Source organism: Coenobita brevimanus, chromosome 26 (assembly GCF_032717465.1).
Source record: "Coenobita brevimanus isolate Jiangsu-jjx chromosome 26, ASM3271746v2, whole genome shotgun sequence".
NCBI classification, from domain to species: domain Eukaryota; kingdom Metazoa; phylum Arthropoda; class Malacostraca; order Decapoda; family Coenobitidae; genus Coenobita; species Coenobita brevimanus.
In genome coordinates this window covers 42,181,532-42,199,115 of record NC_136979.1, presented here as the reverse complement: position 1 = coordinate 42,199,115, position 17,584 = coordinate 42,181,532, and the positions used below count along the sequence as shown (strand labels likewise).

Below are 17,584 nucleotides of genomic sequence, written 5' to 3'. Positions count from 1 at the left end.
CAGGTTCAAATGTACAAAGATGAGAATGATTAAATGGATGAGTAGTGTGATCTTGAATGACAGGCTTGGGTGGGGGGCGGGTGTTAGGATTGCAAATGAAGTGATGAGAGGAAGGATGGGTTTTGAATATCTTTAGTACAGTACTGTGATGAGACAGGGTAGATTGAGATGGTTTGGGCAAATGGAGAGGATGGAGGATGATAAATGGGTGTGGAGGTGCTGAGAGCAGAGTTGCAAGAGGCAGACCCCCCAAAAAAAAAGATGGAAGGAGGTCACAGTGTGACCTCAGGGATGGGGGACTGAATAAAGTGACTTCTACAGATTCAGCAGTGTAGACAGCCACCATTTGATGATGAAGGCTGATGCATGAGCTTTTTTTTAACAAACTTTTTTATTTCTCTCACTTGCACTAGACTTTTAAGCTTGCTTCACATTCCTAACAGCCTAGTTTGTTAGATCATCTTTGTAATACTGTACTGTACTACTGAAAATCAGTAAGGCTTTGTGATAGCATCAGTAGCTGACCATTTTAAAGATTACCGTGAACAGAATACTGGTACTGCAGTTATAATACTGTGTGTAAACAGTTAACACACTCTTGTCAAAGATAATAAAGTTTCCTAAATATACATAATTATATACCAGTGACAGTGCATCACAGTAAAATGTAAGGTGTTTTTTCTATGCTTATTTTACTACAGAGATCAAATATATCAAATTAACATAAAAGTGCCATTTCCCTTCACCATCCACTGGCATGCACAAATAAGCAAACTATTAGCTGTTGTCCTGGAATGAGAACAATACAAAATGGTTAATATATCAAGAAACCAAGTCAGACTGGTGAACAATGTCATCAACATACAACAATACATACAGTGGTAGGAGGAACACATGCCAAGAGCATTATATAATTAAAGATCAGGCCAGAACATTATCCAAGGGGAACCATAATATGATTCACAATATTCCACTTATTAAAATGGTACACTATGCAAGTACTGCCATGGTTAATAATTAAGCAAGTTTCACACACTTATGATGCTGTGTTAATTCAATGGTAAAGCATGAATGTTCCATAAAATAATAACTGAAGGATATGAATGTCTCATCCAGTGACAACTGTACTGAAGCATGGCTGTTTTTAATTTTAAGAGACTGGATTTATACTCTGTAATGTAAATCCTTCAAGTATTACAGTGCTACAAATGCTACAATATATTACACATTCTCATACGATGATAAGCTGAACAAAATGCAATTTCATAGCAATATTTGACAACATGAATATTTCAAGCAACTGTTAAATGCTGAACAAAATGCAAAAAGCAAAATTCAATAACATAAATATTTCAAGCAGCTGTGTTAGGTTAGATGCATTCAAGCATCATTTTGATTGTATACAAAAGTATGGCATACCTGGAGAACCCGATAAAAGGTTTTAAACTTACTTGGGATGCACTTGTCTGAAGCATCACCCTGATAGCCTGGCAGACATTCACAAGCAATGGTACGGATGGGCTGCGTGTCAATCACCCGACATTCAGTGTTTTCTCCACATGGGTCTAGGCCACATGGGTTGATACATTCACCATTGATGCACGCAGTCTTACTTGGGCAGTCACCATCCGTGCGACAGCCAATTACAACTGTAGTGTTGGGAACACAAACTCTTTAGTATTACTAATACATGCTGGATTAATAAATGGATATCACAATCAAATGTCATTATTACTTTGCAGAGATGATACAGTCATAATGAAATATGAATATCTAAATACTCACTCTTTTCACAGCCTTTGTCAATAGTGCCATTGAAGCCGGGAGGGCAGGGACACACGGGAATATGTCCTTCAACACGACATGTGGCAGGTTCCTTACAGGGTTCATACGAACATGGACTCACACATCGCTGGTTGACGCAACTGCGGTCATCAGGGCAAGCATCGTTAGAGGCACAACCTATTGCGATACATTGAGTGCGTGGGTTGCCTCGTGAGCCAGGTGGGCAGTAACAAACGGCCTCATGGTCAACACCCTGGCAAATGGCATCCTCTCCACAAGGCTCATTGTTAGGCCCACACACTGGGGCACACTGGCCATTGCGGCAGGCATGAGTGGTAGGGCAATCATCTTTACTGTAGCAACCTATTTCATAGCATGCAGTCTCTGGGTCTCCTTCATACCCTCTCTCACATGTGCAAACAGGATGATGTTCTAAAATTTCACAATTTGCATTGATGCCACACTGGCATGGGTCTTTGCAAAATCCATTGAAGCAGGCTTTGTCTGAAGGACACTCAGGATCAGACTCACAGGTAGGCTTGACAACTGGCACCAAATCACATTCTCCTTCCTCTTTTATTACCATTCCCTCTTGGCAAACACACAGCATTGTTCTTACAGGGAGAGTATCAATGACTTGACACTTAGCACTCTCATGGCATGGATCCAGTACTTTACATGGATTGACACATTTTTCATTAATGCATGCATGCTGGCTTTCACAGTCACCATCAGACACACAGTCTGGTTGATGGATTGGTAGGCATTCCATTTGGGGGTCTCCAGCAGTGCCAGGTGGACAACGACAGAGAGCTTCACGATTTCTGATGACACACTCTGCTGTAGGTGCACAAGGTTTGTGAGCACATGGATCTTCACAGTGATTATTAATGCATGCTCTGTCACTAGGACACTCAGAGTTTGCCCTGCATCCTATAACTATACATTCAGTATAGCCATCACCTTGCATGCCAGATGGACAGCGGCAGTAAGCACGGTGTTCTTGAGCATAGCATTCTGCATTGTTGGCGCAGGGATCATTGACTAGACAGGGGTTGGCACAGACACCATCATAGCATGCATGGTGGTCTTCACAATCACTGTCTTCTTGGCATCCAACAGGGAAACAACCAATGTCAGGATTGCCTTGGTAACCCACCTGACAGGTACACACTGGACGATGATTGATTATTTCACAGTTAGCATTGGGACCACAGTCACAGGGAATGCGACACATTCGATTGATGCAGGCCTCTTCTTCAGGGCAGTCAGAGTCAGCACGGCATCCAGGTGGTATTGGTATTTCAACTAATTCACAAGTTCCCTCTTCAGTCATGACAAATCCTTCAGGACACACACATATCATAGTGCGTACTGGAACAGAGTCTACCACTTCACACAGAGCTGTATCATCACAAGGATTTAGTGAGTGGCAAGGGTTGATGCAATGCTCTTCAATACAGGCTCTCTTACTGGGGCAATCACTGTCTACAAGGCACTCTGGCACGGGCAGGTCGCTCACCACAGTTTTTTCTTCACACATGAATCGTGGGTCACCATAAGGCACATCTGGTGGGCAGCGACACCCAGCAGTATGTTGGAAGACATAGCATTCTGCATTGGGTGCACACTGGTTGTCATAAAGGCAAGGGTCAACACACTTTCGGTTGATACATGCTTTGTCTGTTGGACAATCAGAGTTGCTTCTACATCCAATCAGCAGACACTGGACATATGGATCACCCTCAAGGCCAGGTGGACAGCGGCATTTAGCTTGATGATCCTCTGGGTAACACTCAGCACTAACAGGACATGGGTCCTGTACTACACATGGATTCACACAAACTCCATTGTAGCATATCTTATCCCGTGGGCATTCTTCATTCTCAGTGCATCCACCTAAAATAGTAAGTCAATTTGATTAAATGCCATCTTTAGGTACATGCAGCATTGTAATGGCAAGAGATGTTAGGTCTGAGCTTATCAAAATAAATCTTCATTACCAAAGTCACAAAAGAGGAAAACTGAATACTGTACCTTTATAGCAACCAATATTGGGATTGCCTTGGTATCCTGGAAGACAGGTGCAGATGGGTCGATGGTTTATTACACGACAGTCTGCGTGAATGCCACAGTCACATGGAGTAACACATTTAGTGTTGATGCAGGCGGCATCACTTGGACACTCGCTATCAGCACGACATCCGGCAGGAATCGGTGTAGCCACTGAATTCAGGCAAGAAGGGGAGGGGGGGAATTAGTACTGCACAAATGCAATTCAAAACTGCTTCAGATGTTAGTGTTAATATGAAGTTACAGGCTAGTGGCTGTCTGGCCTTGTGTTAAATATGAAGTGTATGGTTTAGGTCGAGTTAACTGTTACAATACAACATATGGCACTGCAGATGAAACTACATTATGGAAAGTATTATGTACAGCAGTAATTGTGAAGCAAATGATGAAGACTTAACGATGCTCAGGTATCTGCTGAAAAATTAATGTAATTACTGATATATATTGATAAAATATGCTTACAGTCAACACACTCTCCTCTGTGAGAAATGACCATATGAGGAGGGCAGGTGCACGTCATGGTCTTGAGAGGCTGTGTTGCTATGAGGGTACAAACATTAGGGTCCTCGCAGGGTTCCAAAACACTGCAAATTTTCTGGCACACTTTGTCCAAGCAGCCATATTCAGCTTCACAATCAAAGTCTGATTGACAGTCTCTTTGTGGTGGCTTCTCTATGCATGCAATGGTTGGCTGACCCTCAAAACCAGGGGGGCAACGACACACCACCCGGTGGCTGATGCTGTGGCACTCTGCATTGGGTGCACAAGTATTGTTGTAGATGCATGGGTCAAGGCAGCGACCACTGAGGCACACGCGATCTGGTGGACACTGCTTGTCAGTTGTGCAGTCATCCACAATGCATTTTATACGTGGGTCTCCTCTTGTGCCAGAGGGACACAGACAGGTGGCCTCGTGATTGACAGGGCGACACTCTGCTCGTGGTGCACATGGGTTCTCAAGTAGACAAGGGTTGACACAGTTCCCCCTGTAGCAAGTGCGGTCTGCTGGGCATTCTAACTCACTCGTGCACCCAGCTGGAGCAAGAGAGTAGTGTTAATGTCTGTGGGACTGTATTACTTGATCCTCATTCTAGGCAATACAGATATTAAGAATATTGTTAAGCTGCTAGATAAAATCATAAGGTTAATTGGTTTATAGCAAGAAGGAAACTAGAGGTGGAAAATTCATTATGTTGGTGCTGTCAGTTCTGCTTAGGTTCTTGTTAGTGACTGTACTGTTGTTATTACTATAATGAACTGTATATCATAAAAACATACAGGCATAAGTAATGTTAGATGTCTTACTAGGATTGCAAGTAGTATGTGGATCACCCTCATAACCAAGGGCACATGTGCAGACAGGCCTGTGATTGATGACTGAGCAGAATGCATTTTCCCCACAGTTGCAGGGATCCTGACACTGGCGATCCACACATGACAAACCAAAGGCACAGTCTGAGTTGTGCTCACAATAAGGTTTATCTGTAACTGCAAATTAGCATTATCAGCAAAGCATTATTTACACTGGATCATTTTGAAAAATAGTTTTGCCTTCCTTCTAATGATCAGTAGGAATATGGATACAGTACTATGAAGCAGTAAAGGCAAAACACTGTACTAAACTGGGGAAATTATTAGACATTATGCAAAATTTCAGTGTAAAAACAATTCTGTTCTTACTAGGTCTGCATTGTATGTGAGCCTGACCATGGTAGCCTGGCTTGCACTGGCACATCACACTCTTGAATGGTACAGAGTTCACCACTCTGCATTCTGCATTCTGACCACAAGGCTGATTCACACAAAGGTCCTCACACTGACTATTCCTGCAGGTCAAGTTTGGACCACAATCTTGGTCACTTTTGCAGACTGGTTCAGGAGACTCCTCCTTTTCACAAGCCACATTGGGGTTACCCTGGAAACCTGGCAAACACCTGCACAATCCACGGTGCTCTTCAGGGTAGCATTCAGCATTTCTGCCACAATTTGTGTAAGAACATGGGTCTACACACTGATCTTGGTGGCAGATTTTGTCCCTAGGACAGTCATTATCATCATCACATTTACGTTCAACACACTTAACATACGGATCTCCTTCCAGACCAGGAGGACAACGACACTCAGCCTGGTGTTGGTCAGAGAAGCACAGGCTGTTGGTTGCACAAGGATTTTCCACGGTACAAGGGTCGATGCATTGGCTACTGAGGCACTTGTGTGTTGGAGGGCAGCCATCATTGTTAACACAACCCGTCGCTGGTGGGAAGAGAAGCACCAATATATTGACTGACCACAGTAAGTTAATGCCAGTATGTACGCTGTAGAAAGCAGATATTAACCACCTGATAGATGTTATTTAAAGATCATCATCATTAAGGTTAGGTTATTACAGTATCAGTTATTGTATCCGCATCATTAATATATCTAGTAGAGTTAATTTTTGCATGAGTTAATATTCTGAATACTTCTTAGGTGAGCAGAGTGTGTGCATGTATGTATGTATTGTGTCTTACTGAGATGGCAGGCAATGTATGGATTTCCAGCATAGTTGGGAGCACAGGAGCATATGGCACGGTGGTCCCGCACATGGCACACAGCATTCTCACCGCAGGCACAAGGGTCAAGGCACTGCCCCTTCAGGCATGCTTGAGTTTCATGGCAATCATTGTCATCTGAGCACACAGTGTCAGGTCTCCCTGGTACTACAAAATGAAGTATATTAGCAAGATGGTAGAACTTTCACTTATAATCACAAAACCTGGAAAGAAATTAGAAAATGCATTACAGTTATATAAACATATTCTAAATACCTGTACTCATTTAACCACTTAAAAGGACAGATCCGGAAGAATACAAATTATGACAGAGTATGATGAGACTAAGAAGGAGCAAATCCATACTTTTCCGACACTGGGTTTTTGCATCTCCTGTGAACCCAGGAGGGCATGTGCATATAACTGACTTGATGGGAAGAACTTCTTGAACAGTACATGTGGCACTGACTGCGCATGGCCTCGCTTGCTTGCATGGATCTAAGCATACACCAACAGTGCACACTAGCCCAAAACTACAGTCATGGTCTGTCACACACACTTGAACTGGGGGGTGACACGCCACCATGGGATTTCCAGTATGACCATCTGGACACAGACAAGTGGAATTATGATCTCGTTCAACACAGTGTGCACCCACACCACACTCTATATTTTCACACAAGTTTTGGCACTTCTGGTTTATGCAGGCACGATTGGGGGGACACTCATCATTGCTCCGGCACCCAAGGGCTACACATTCCTGACTGGCATCACCACGCTCACCAGGAGGACATACACAGTGAGGCTTGTGCTTTACCACTGTGCAGGTTGCTGAAGGTGCACACACAGACTCTGTAGTGCATAGATCCACACACTCCTGTGCCACACAGGCCTTGTTGCTTGGGCAATCAATATCATCTGCACATCCAACTGCAATGAAAAGATATTATATTTATTACAATACTGAGTATTGGTAATATTACCAGTACAGTACATTGTACACTGCTAATATAATACAGTATATTACAGAATGGAATGTATTATTTTCTAATTTGTATGTATGTATATACAGTATGTATATATATAGATAGATAGATAGATAGATATATACAGTAATCACTCGATTCTTCGGACGCACTGTATCTGGACACGCCCTGTATCCGAACATTAGGCCTTTGCTCCTGTAAGTTCATATCTGGATTTCTTTGTCCATATCCAAACATAAAATTTCTGACATCACTGGTTAGGCAGCTTACAAATTTAAAAAATTGGTAGGGCGGCCAGCCGACCCCTCTGGCCATGCGTGGGTAATAGACCGCAACCCACCTGCTGAGCAAAAATGGCCGTTTGCCTCCTCACTGAATGGCCAAAGTCCCCTGGCCACCGGGATCACTCAGATGCTCTCAGCCACGCATGAGTAATACAGACCCTAATCCACAAGCTGAGCAAAAATGGCCATCTGCTTCCTCACTGAATGGTCAAAGTCCCCTGACTGCCCAGATCACTCAGATGCTCCCAGCTGTGCATGAGTATTACAGACCCTAACCCACAAGCTGGGCAAAAATAGCCGTCTACCTCCCTACTGAATGGTCAAAGTTGCATGGCTGGCCTCGTGAGTCGAGCTGCATGCTTGTAAAAGGACCTAACCCACCAACTGAGCAAAAATGGCCATCTGCCTCCCTACCAGATGGTCAAAGTCGCCTGGCCGGCTGGTAGGGACATGGCAACGCTGTGTTCAATGGTGGGTACCACACTTTCCCACTCATTGTCCAGCTCCAACAGTTGGGGGACAAGGAGTTTTCGGACATTTGTTAAGTGATTACTGGTGATTGGTGATACCAGAGATTAAATTTAGATATGATACAAATTACTTTGTTGGCCAGTATCACTGGTATCGATTACTGATACTAACACTTAGATAGTCTCTTAATTAATACCTTTCAGTCAGTTTGTGGAACCCTGGCCTTTGGTTCCTTCTTTCTTGCATTAAAAAAAAATAAAAAATAAAATAAACTACTTAAAAATTTAATAAATTTACTCAAAACGGGCTCAGTCCGGGTTAAGATAATTATATGACCACTATTTTATAGGACTGTGAGCACCAAAACTGTCATTCAGTGCACTAGGACATCTTAAAAACATCACTTCCCAATGAAGTAGTATTTTTGTAAATACATTTTCATTTAAATGGAAAGCCACTCATAGTAATCGATACCTGGCAATCAGTATCGATACCTGCAGATAAACAATTAGTATCGGAAGTATCGATATTTTGGTATCAATACGGCCACCACTAGTGATTACATTACCCACTAGACCACACAGGATTACTGTACACCAGCTGGAGGCTAGCGGGCTACGATGCCTGTCCACTGTTCACTGGGTGGTAAGTACTGGACTGTACAGGACTTTATTAAAATTCTTTTTGCAACCTTCGTCTTCTTCATTTATTTACAGTATTTGTGGATTTTTGTTGTTTATGCATTGTTATCTTAGTATCTAGCAGTATATTGGATATTTCCATGCGTATTTTGATGTCTAAATAACTGAAAGACCGAAGAACACTGCCACAATTTGGAGGGGTACTGTACATATCTGTATGGTATTTGTGGACTTTTGTTGTTTATGCATTGTTTTCTTAGTGTCTGTCATTATACTGGACATTCCCATCATCATACTGGACATTCCCATGTGTGTTTTGATGTCTAAATAACTGAAAGACTGAAGAACACTGCCACAATTAGACGGGGTACTGTACATGTAAATAGAGTATAAGTAGGTAGGGCATTGCTATGTACAGTATCTGGATTTCATCCATATCTGGACATACCAATGGCTTTACTACATCGGATAATCAAGGGATTACTGTATATACTGTATGTGTATACAGTATATATATTTACATATATAAAGGCAAAACATGCTTACTTCTGTAGCAAGCAACCTGAGGGTCACCCGTGTAGCCATGGGTACAGGTACAGTATGGGCGGTGCTGGGCCACATGGCACTGAGCATTGAGGCCACAGTTGCAAGGATCCTGACACAGACCTTCTATACATGCTTCACTGAACAGGCAGTCCGAGTGCTGTGTACATGCTCCTTTTGATGGTACTGGGGAAGGAGAAACACACTACTGTTTTTATCAAATCATTAAAGCTGGCTATTTGTTCTCTGTTCCTTGTTATGCTGCATATACAGCGCTGGAAGAGAGTTTTAAAAATGTACCTCATGATAAGGAATTACATTACTCAGCATGCATAAAATTGTACAGTACGAGAAAAACAACTTGATACTCACTTATCCGACATTCAATCTTAGCATCACCATGATATCCATCTGGGCAAGCACAGCTCATAGATCTACGAGGTGTAGAGTCAATGACAGAGCAAATGGCATTGGGGCCACAAGGCTGGTGTTCAAGACAAAGGTCACGGCATGTAGCACCCAAATCTGTGTTGTCCAGGCGTATGTAAACAGCTGACACTTGGCTGTGGTAGCGAGTCACCAGGGAATCCAGGATGCATCCATGTGTAGTGGGACAGTCCTGGTCCACCACACACTTATGAGGGTCCTTTGGTTCATTGCAGCTAAACCTGGGATCACCGACAAAGCCTACTGGGCATGTGCATTCGTACTGATGGTTGATGACTCTGCATGCAGCATTCTCAGCACATGGATTTAGGTATTCGCATGGATCCTTGCACTCATCACTGACACATGTTTCAAAGCTTTTACAGTCCTCACTGGTGGTGCACTCAACAAGATGACATGCTACCAAAGGATTACCAGAGCTACCTGGAGGGCACTGGCACACTGGCTGGTGGTTCTTAGCCACACATGTAGCACTTGGTGGACACGGATTGTTCATTTTGCATGGATCTACACAAACATATTGCTGGCAGACCTGGGAGTCACGGCAGCCAAGATCAGAGTCACAGCCAACTGAAATAATGGATATACAGTAATTTAAGACACCTAATGAGAGTATCAAATACATCCATGTAAATTTATTATATTGTACTTTCTACATATGACAGAAAGCATTTAGAGAAATACAAGGTGGTGGTTTGGTCATATGGAGAGGATGGAGAGTGAGAGACTAACTATGAGAGTGTATGTGGGTGAGGTTGAGGGGTAAAGAAGGAGGGGGAGATCAATGAGATGGAGGGATGGAGTGGCGAGGTATATGAGAGTTGGGGGTGTAAGTTGGGGGAAGAGCAGTGAAATGGTAGGGGAGAGGGCAAAATGGAAGTGATTTGTTTGTGGCCACCCCTTATGGGATTAAGGTGTCTGGCTATAAATAAACTCTCTACAGTATGAACATAATAATATAATTAGAATGATTCTGTGCTAATCTGAATTACCTGTATCTTTCTAGCATAAATTCATTTGTGTAGCTCAGTTATAGCATTAAGATACGGCTAACTTCTCAAGATGCTCCTAAGTGCCAGAAAATATTTCAGGTTTCCCATACAGATGGGTCTGAGATGCAATGGTACTTAGACAAGCTTTCATATGCCACTGCACATACAATACTATTTGACCACTGCACAGTAAGTCAACATTTCTTGCAAATATAGTATGATGATTATATAGTAACTTCTGTATACCTGAGGCAGCTCTTTGCAATATTTTGAGCATAAAACTATAACCTGTGACTGTTACCAAAGTAATGACTGTATCCACATCTTTCATATGCCACTGCACATACAGTACTATTTGACCACTGCACAACAAGTCAACATTTCTTGCAAATATAGTATGATGATTATATAGTAATTTCTGTACACATGAGGCAGCTCTTTGCAATATTTTGAGCATAAAACTGTGACCTGTGACTGTTACCAAAGTAATGACTGTATCCACATCACCCACATGATGAAAGCTAGAAGTTTTCACGTGACTGAAAAAAACATACATACTGTACCTATAAAGTGGGTGTGGTACATCATGTGATGGTACTTTTGAGGGTCCCATCTCCTTCTAAACCCTTCATTACATGCCCCCAACATCGTTAATCAACAAGATCAGATAAGATGACTAAAATTTTTATAAACACTCAAAACATAATGACACGTGGAGAATGCTAAGAGGATGGGGGCAGGAATGCAAGGTTCATAAGTTAACAAAGTAGAATTTACCTTAGAATACATGATGGCCAAAGCAACAAAAAGCACAGCATTTAATGTTCTTGATGTGAAAATTAAAGTTGCAACCGAACTGGGCACAGTGACTACTACTGTACACCTTGTTTGCTGTGCATACCACTTGTTTAAGCTCTTAGCATACAGTCCCCACCAGTTCCACATTTAGTGGCAGGCTTCAAGTTTTAGGCAGTGTGGCAGCATTTTTTGTTTATATTCAATTGGATGGACCACTTTATGTGAGACATACCGGTACTATGGAATGAGGGCAACTATAAATTTATAGACTAAAACATCTGAATTTTTAAAAATTGCTAAAAATATTAATCCCACAAATAATTTGGATTTGTAGTGGACTGTACATTGTAAGTTCAGTGGCCAAAAACTTACCACAACGCACTATCAAAATTTTTACAAAAACACCCAGTGTGAAAACCCCAAACCATACCCAACTTAACTTGATGACCTGACACGACATGGGCATAAAAGGTCAGGATAGCTTCATGTATGTTAGGTCATGTTAAACTGAGTCTAAAGTATTAGCTTTCTGGATGTTTTGTAAAAATATAAATGTACACAATACACTATGGCCCTGCTCAGTCACTGAGCATACCCTAACATCAAATTTAAATCATTATATGAATGGACTGAGGCATTAGTGACAAATGGAGGAAGTGTTATTTGTCTGCCCCAATCAAAATGACTTCCTTGCACAGGTTCCTTCCGGAAAAGGCGACTTTTTAGTTATCCTTTTAACAATGCCTGACCAATATTAGTATATACAGTATATATATATATATATATATATATATATATATGGTAGATGGAGGCACTCATCATCTACTCACTCAATGTAGTGCTGCTCTCAAGTGACTGCCCTGTCCTCTCTTCCTCCTTTGCTTCCTCTTCTATCTTTATTTCCTTCATTCTTTCCCCTTCCTTCTGCCAGTGGGTGACTTTACACTTCCTTTTCTCTTTCATTCCTTCACTCGTTCCTTCTCTTTCTGCCTATGGGTAACTCTGAATGACAAGCCAAATGGTTTCCTGTACACCAGGTAACCATTTTCTATGCTGGGTGGTAACCATATAACCAAATTATGGCACCTGGTGGTTTAGTGGGTAATTAAGGAGCTCCAGTTGGATTGAGCTGGTGCAGGTTTATATCCATGGAGTGGTTGGAGTCTATTGCTCATGTAATGCCACTCAGGGATGTGTGGGACTGGTCACTCTCATCTTAAATGCCAGGACCAACATGCCTAGCCCCTGGCTCCTACACTCCTCATGGGGCAACACAGAATTAGATGATGTATGGATATACAGTATATATACAATATATATATATATATATATATATATATATATATATATATATATATATATACACTGTATATACACATACCCCAATATCCGGCTGAGTAGTGTACCGGTGGGAGTGTTCTGTCAGCGAGTATGTCGGATCTCAAAGCAATTTTCCCCATAAGATACTGAAGAAAAGCCAGAGATGTGTTCCAGACCCAAACCCAAACTCTAATATACCTTACTCAATCAATAGAGACTGAAACAGAAACACCATGGGTAATGTTATTATCCTATAAACAATACTGATGCTAAAAATGGCACATCAAACATCACATGTAAGACGGTAGGGTGGTGGGATGGGAGGTGTTGAGAGGAGGCTTCAGGGGGCAACTGACAGTGACAGCTAGGCAGACAGCTAGCAATGCACTGAGAGGGGGTTAGGGAGGGTGGGGGGATGGGGAGGGAGACAAGCAGGGGTGGGGGGGATGGAGAGGGAGACAAGCAGGGGTGGGGGGGATGGAGAGGGAGACAAGCAGGGGTGGGGGGATGGGGAGGGAGACAAGCAGGGGTGGGGGAGGGTGGGGGGATGGGGAGGGAGACAAGCAGGGGTGGGGGGATGGGGAGGGAGACAAGCAGGGGTGGGGGAGAGTGGGGGGACAGGGAAGAAGACAAAATAACCAAACTGCTCTACTACTTCCCCCCCCCCATCTCACTCAACTCATTCACTCATCACTCACTTGCCACTCACTTACTTGCTCAGTCACTCTCACTTACCACTCTCACTCATTCAGTCACTCACTCACTCACCACTCTCACACACACACACACACACACACACACACACACACACACACACATACACACACACTAATACCTCGATATACGATACCCCGGCTTAATGATGGGGGTAGAAATACTGTACCACTATACCCCGCCTAACGATGGACAGACCCTGGTTTAAGGATGGGTTTTGATTTTTTAAAAACCAGTTTTGATGATATTTTAGTCTAAAACTGTGTGTTTAGGTTGACTTATAAACTGTTTTTAGACTTGGATTAATGTGTTTTAGCCACAGGTGGGGTGAACATTGTCATTTGGGGGTGTAGTTTACTAAGTTTGACTTTTTCTAGACTTATATTTGATGATTTTCAGATTTTATTTGTTGGTTTTATCAGTTATTTACGGGTGTTAGGCTTAGCTTAGCTTCCTTGACAGCTGCTAGGCTGTTTAGATTGGCTTTAAACTTATTTTTGGGCTCATTTGGGTGGGATTTGGGCTCGGTTTAGGGGAAAACCCAAGGCTGGTAAACACTCCACATTGCATACATGTTAAAAGTACCTCAATATACAATACCCCGCCTAACGATGGGGTTTTACCCAACCAATTACATCGTTAAACCAGGGTATGCCTGTCTCTAGATAGATAGATAGATAGATAGATAGATATAGATAGATAGATATATGGTTTATACGGTGTATATAATAGCTGCAAGTGTTATCAAATAAGGAATGAAAATGGCATTAAGATCATTAGAAAGCTGGTTAACATTCAGTTAAAGAGAAAGCAGCCCAGGCAATTTACTGCTTCATAGCTGAAAATGATTGGTCTATCTATCTATATACCTAGGCTGCTTCCCCCAAGGAAAGGGAGGTAGCCGAGACAGGACGACACACTCCCCATTTACTCATCCATTCAAACACATTCATTCGCATCTTAGCCTCAAGGGGAGAACGGACAGATCCTCACCGCACCACACCGCACAAGGGTCAACTGCGCAATGCAATCAGTGACATCCACAGCAGGGCCCGACAGCAGAGCTGGTTTACCCCTGCCACATCATAACAGACCCATCCCCTTACCCGTACCTGACCTGACTAGCTGATCAGACCAAAATGCGGGAGAATATCCCCTCAGGGCTGTGTCATCACTTATTCATTCACAATTTCTCTCCATTTATTTCTGTCACGCACAGCCACTCTTCCTTGCTCAACAGACATCCCTCTCGCATCCAGTGCTCTCTTCACACTGTCCATCCATCCTATTCGTGGTCTTCCTCTCAGCCTTACACCTCTCACATCAGATCTAGTTATCTTTTTCACCAATCGCTCATTATCCATTCTCTCCATATGCCCAAACCATCGCAACACCTTCTGCTCAACTCTACCAGCCATCTCCCGAACAACTCCAGTTCTCCTTCGCACTTCATCATTTTGCACTCGATCCATACGGGTCACTCCACACATACTCCTCAGACACCTCACCTCCATTACATTCAAACTTTTCCTCTCTGCTACACCCATATTCCATGTTTCAGCCCCATATAACGCAGTCGGTACCACAACACCCTCATACAACCTTCTCTTTACATCCATTCTAAGCGAACAACATCTAAACACTTTTTTCATTCCTCCCAGCACATATCCTACTTCATTTATTCTAAACTTCACTTCTGCATCTATTCTTCCATCCACAGCAACATGTGACCCTAGATATTTAAAACACTCTACCTCCTCAAGCAACTCGCCATTCAAAGCTATATTCATCCCCCTACCATCTACCAACCTCGTACACTTCATCACTTTACTCTTATTCTCATTTACTTTCATATTTCATCCTTTCACACACCCTTCCAAACTCCTCTACCAACTGTCTCAATCTCTCCTCTGAATCAGCCACCAGTGCAGTATCATCTGCAAACAGCAGCTGCTTCAGATTCCACTCTCCACCATCAACATTCACCAGACTCAGACCTCCACCTAAAACTCTTGCATTCACCTCCCTTACAATACCATCCATGTAAATATTAAACAACCAAGGCGACATCACACATCCCTGTCGCAGCCCCTCTCTCACAGGAAACCAGTCACTCACAGCATTTCCCACTCTTATACACACTCTACTATTTACATAAAAACTTTTCACCCCTTTTAGTAACCTATCATCAAGTCCATACAATCTTAAAACAGTCCACAAAGCCTCCCTATCAATTCTATCATACGCTTTCTCTAAATCCATGAATGCCCAAAACACATCCTTGCCTTTCGCTAAATATTTTTCACACACTTGTCTCACAGCAAACACCTGATCCACGCATCCCCTCCCTCTCCTAAAACCACACTGCTCTTCACCAATCACTCCCTCTGTACCCTGTCTAACTCTCATAATTAACACTCTACCATAAACCTTACCTACAACACCCAACAGACTTATACCCCTAAAGCTAGTACATTCATACTTATCACCCTTGCCTTTATACAACAGGACCACACAAGCACTTGCCCAGTCAATTGGCACCATAAATTTCACAAAGCACACATTCAACAATCTTACTAACCAGTCAACAATGGTCACTCCACCACCTTTCAGGCATTCCACAGCACACCCATCCATACCTGCAGCTTTCCCTGTTTTCATCTCCTTTACTGCCTTCTCCACTTCCTCCTTCATGATCAAAGAATCATTCAACTCTCCCAACACATTTATTCCTTGCACCCTTCCATCTGCCACAATCTCAGCCACCCTTTCCTCCTCTACATTTAACAATCTTTCAAAATACTCTGCCCATCTCTTCCTTACTGCATCCATCTCAATTAACATCCTTCCATCCTCTGCTTTTACTTGTTCTTCCTTCCCAGACTCTCCCTTTTGCGCCCTTTTCACCTCCTTCCAAAACATTTTCTTATTCTGTTGAAAATTCTCTGTAAGCCGCCTACCCCACCTCTCATCTGCTGCCACTTCAGCATCACGCACAGCCCTTTTTGCCCTATTCCTCTTTTCCTTATACCTTTCATATGACATCTCATCCTTCCTCTGCAGCCACACTTCATATGCATGTCTCTTCTCAGCCACAGCCATACTTACTTCCTCGCACCACCATTCACTTCCTTTTCTTACACCACCACCCACACGTCTCACACCACACACCTCTTCTGCATCCCCCACCACAGCACTCTTAAACAACTGCCATTCCTCCTCCACACTGCCATTTTCCTGATCTTTCAGTGTGTTCCACTCATCTTTCAATTTCTCCTGATACTCTATCTTTTTCTCTCTTTTATCCAACTCACTCACTTTCAAAACCTCCCTGCCACACCTAACCCTCCTAGCTCTCACCCATCTCTTACCTACTCTTAACTTTCCCTCCACCAAGTAGTGGTCAGACATACCTCCACCCTCCCCTCTCAGAACTCTCACATCCAACAATCTTCCTATTACATTCCTAGACACAACCACATAGTCCATCGAAGCTCTTATCAACAACCCTTCCACCCTCCTGTCTCACCCATGTATACTTATAAGTATCTTTCTTCTCAAACAGCGTATTTCCAATCACCATCTCCCGCTCAGCACACATCGCTATCATTCGTTCCCCATTTTCATTTCTTCCAGGCACACCATGCATACCAACTACACCTTCAACTGCTATATTTCCCACTCTAGCATTCAGATCTCCCATCATTACCACATTCACATTCGTTCCAAAACTCTGCAGACACTCATCAACATCATTCCAGAAAGACTCCCTCTCTTGTTCATCCCTTTCACTACCAGGCCCATATGCACTCACAAACACCCACAACTCACGTTCAAATTTCGCTTTCACCCACATCAGTCTCGATGACACCTCCTTCCATTCAATCACACACTGCTGTACTTCCGGACTCACTAACAAGGCCACACCTTCTCTTGCCCTTCCTCTATCAACACCTGACAATCTTCCATTCACACTTCTAAACATAGACTCACCCTTCC

The 17,584-nt window shown here is 42.9% G+C and overlaps 1 protein-coding gene across 1 annotated transcript in view; it reads right to left on the bottom strand.

Moving 5' to 3' along the window:
- dpy (fibrillin-like protein dumpy) overlaps window positions 1-17,584 on the bottom strand; it is a 442,341-nt gene that overhangs the window by 21,944 nt on the left and 402,813 nt on the right. The window contains 10 exon segments of the mRNA XM_080267992.1: window positions 1,452-1,649; window positions 1,786-3,684; window positions 3,823-4,011; window positions 4,321-4,893; window positions 5,164-5,346; window positions 5,539-6,111; window positions 6,369-6,557; window positions 6,756-7,319; window positions 9,318-9,500; window positions 9,687-10,331. Of these exon segments, the coding sequence (XP_080124118.1) occupies window positions 1,452-1,649; window positions 1,786-3,684; window positions 3,823-4,011; window positions 4,321-4,893; window positions 5,164-5,346; window positions 5,539-6,111; window positions 6,369-6,557; window positions 6,756-7,319; window positions 9,318-9,500; window positions 9,687-10,331 (5,196 nt within the window).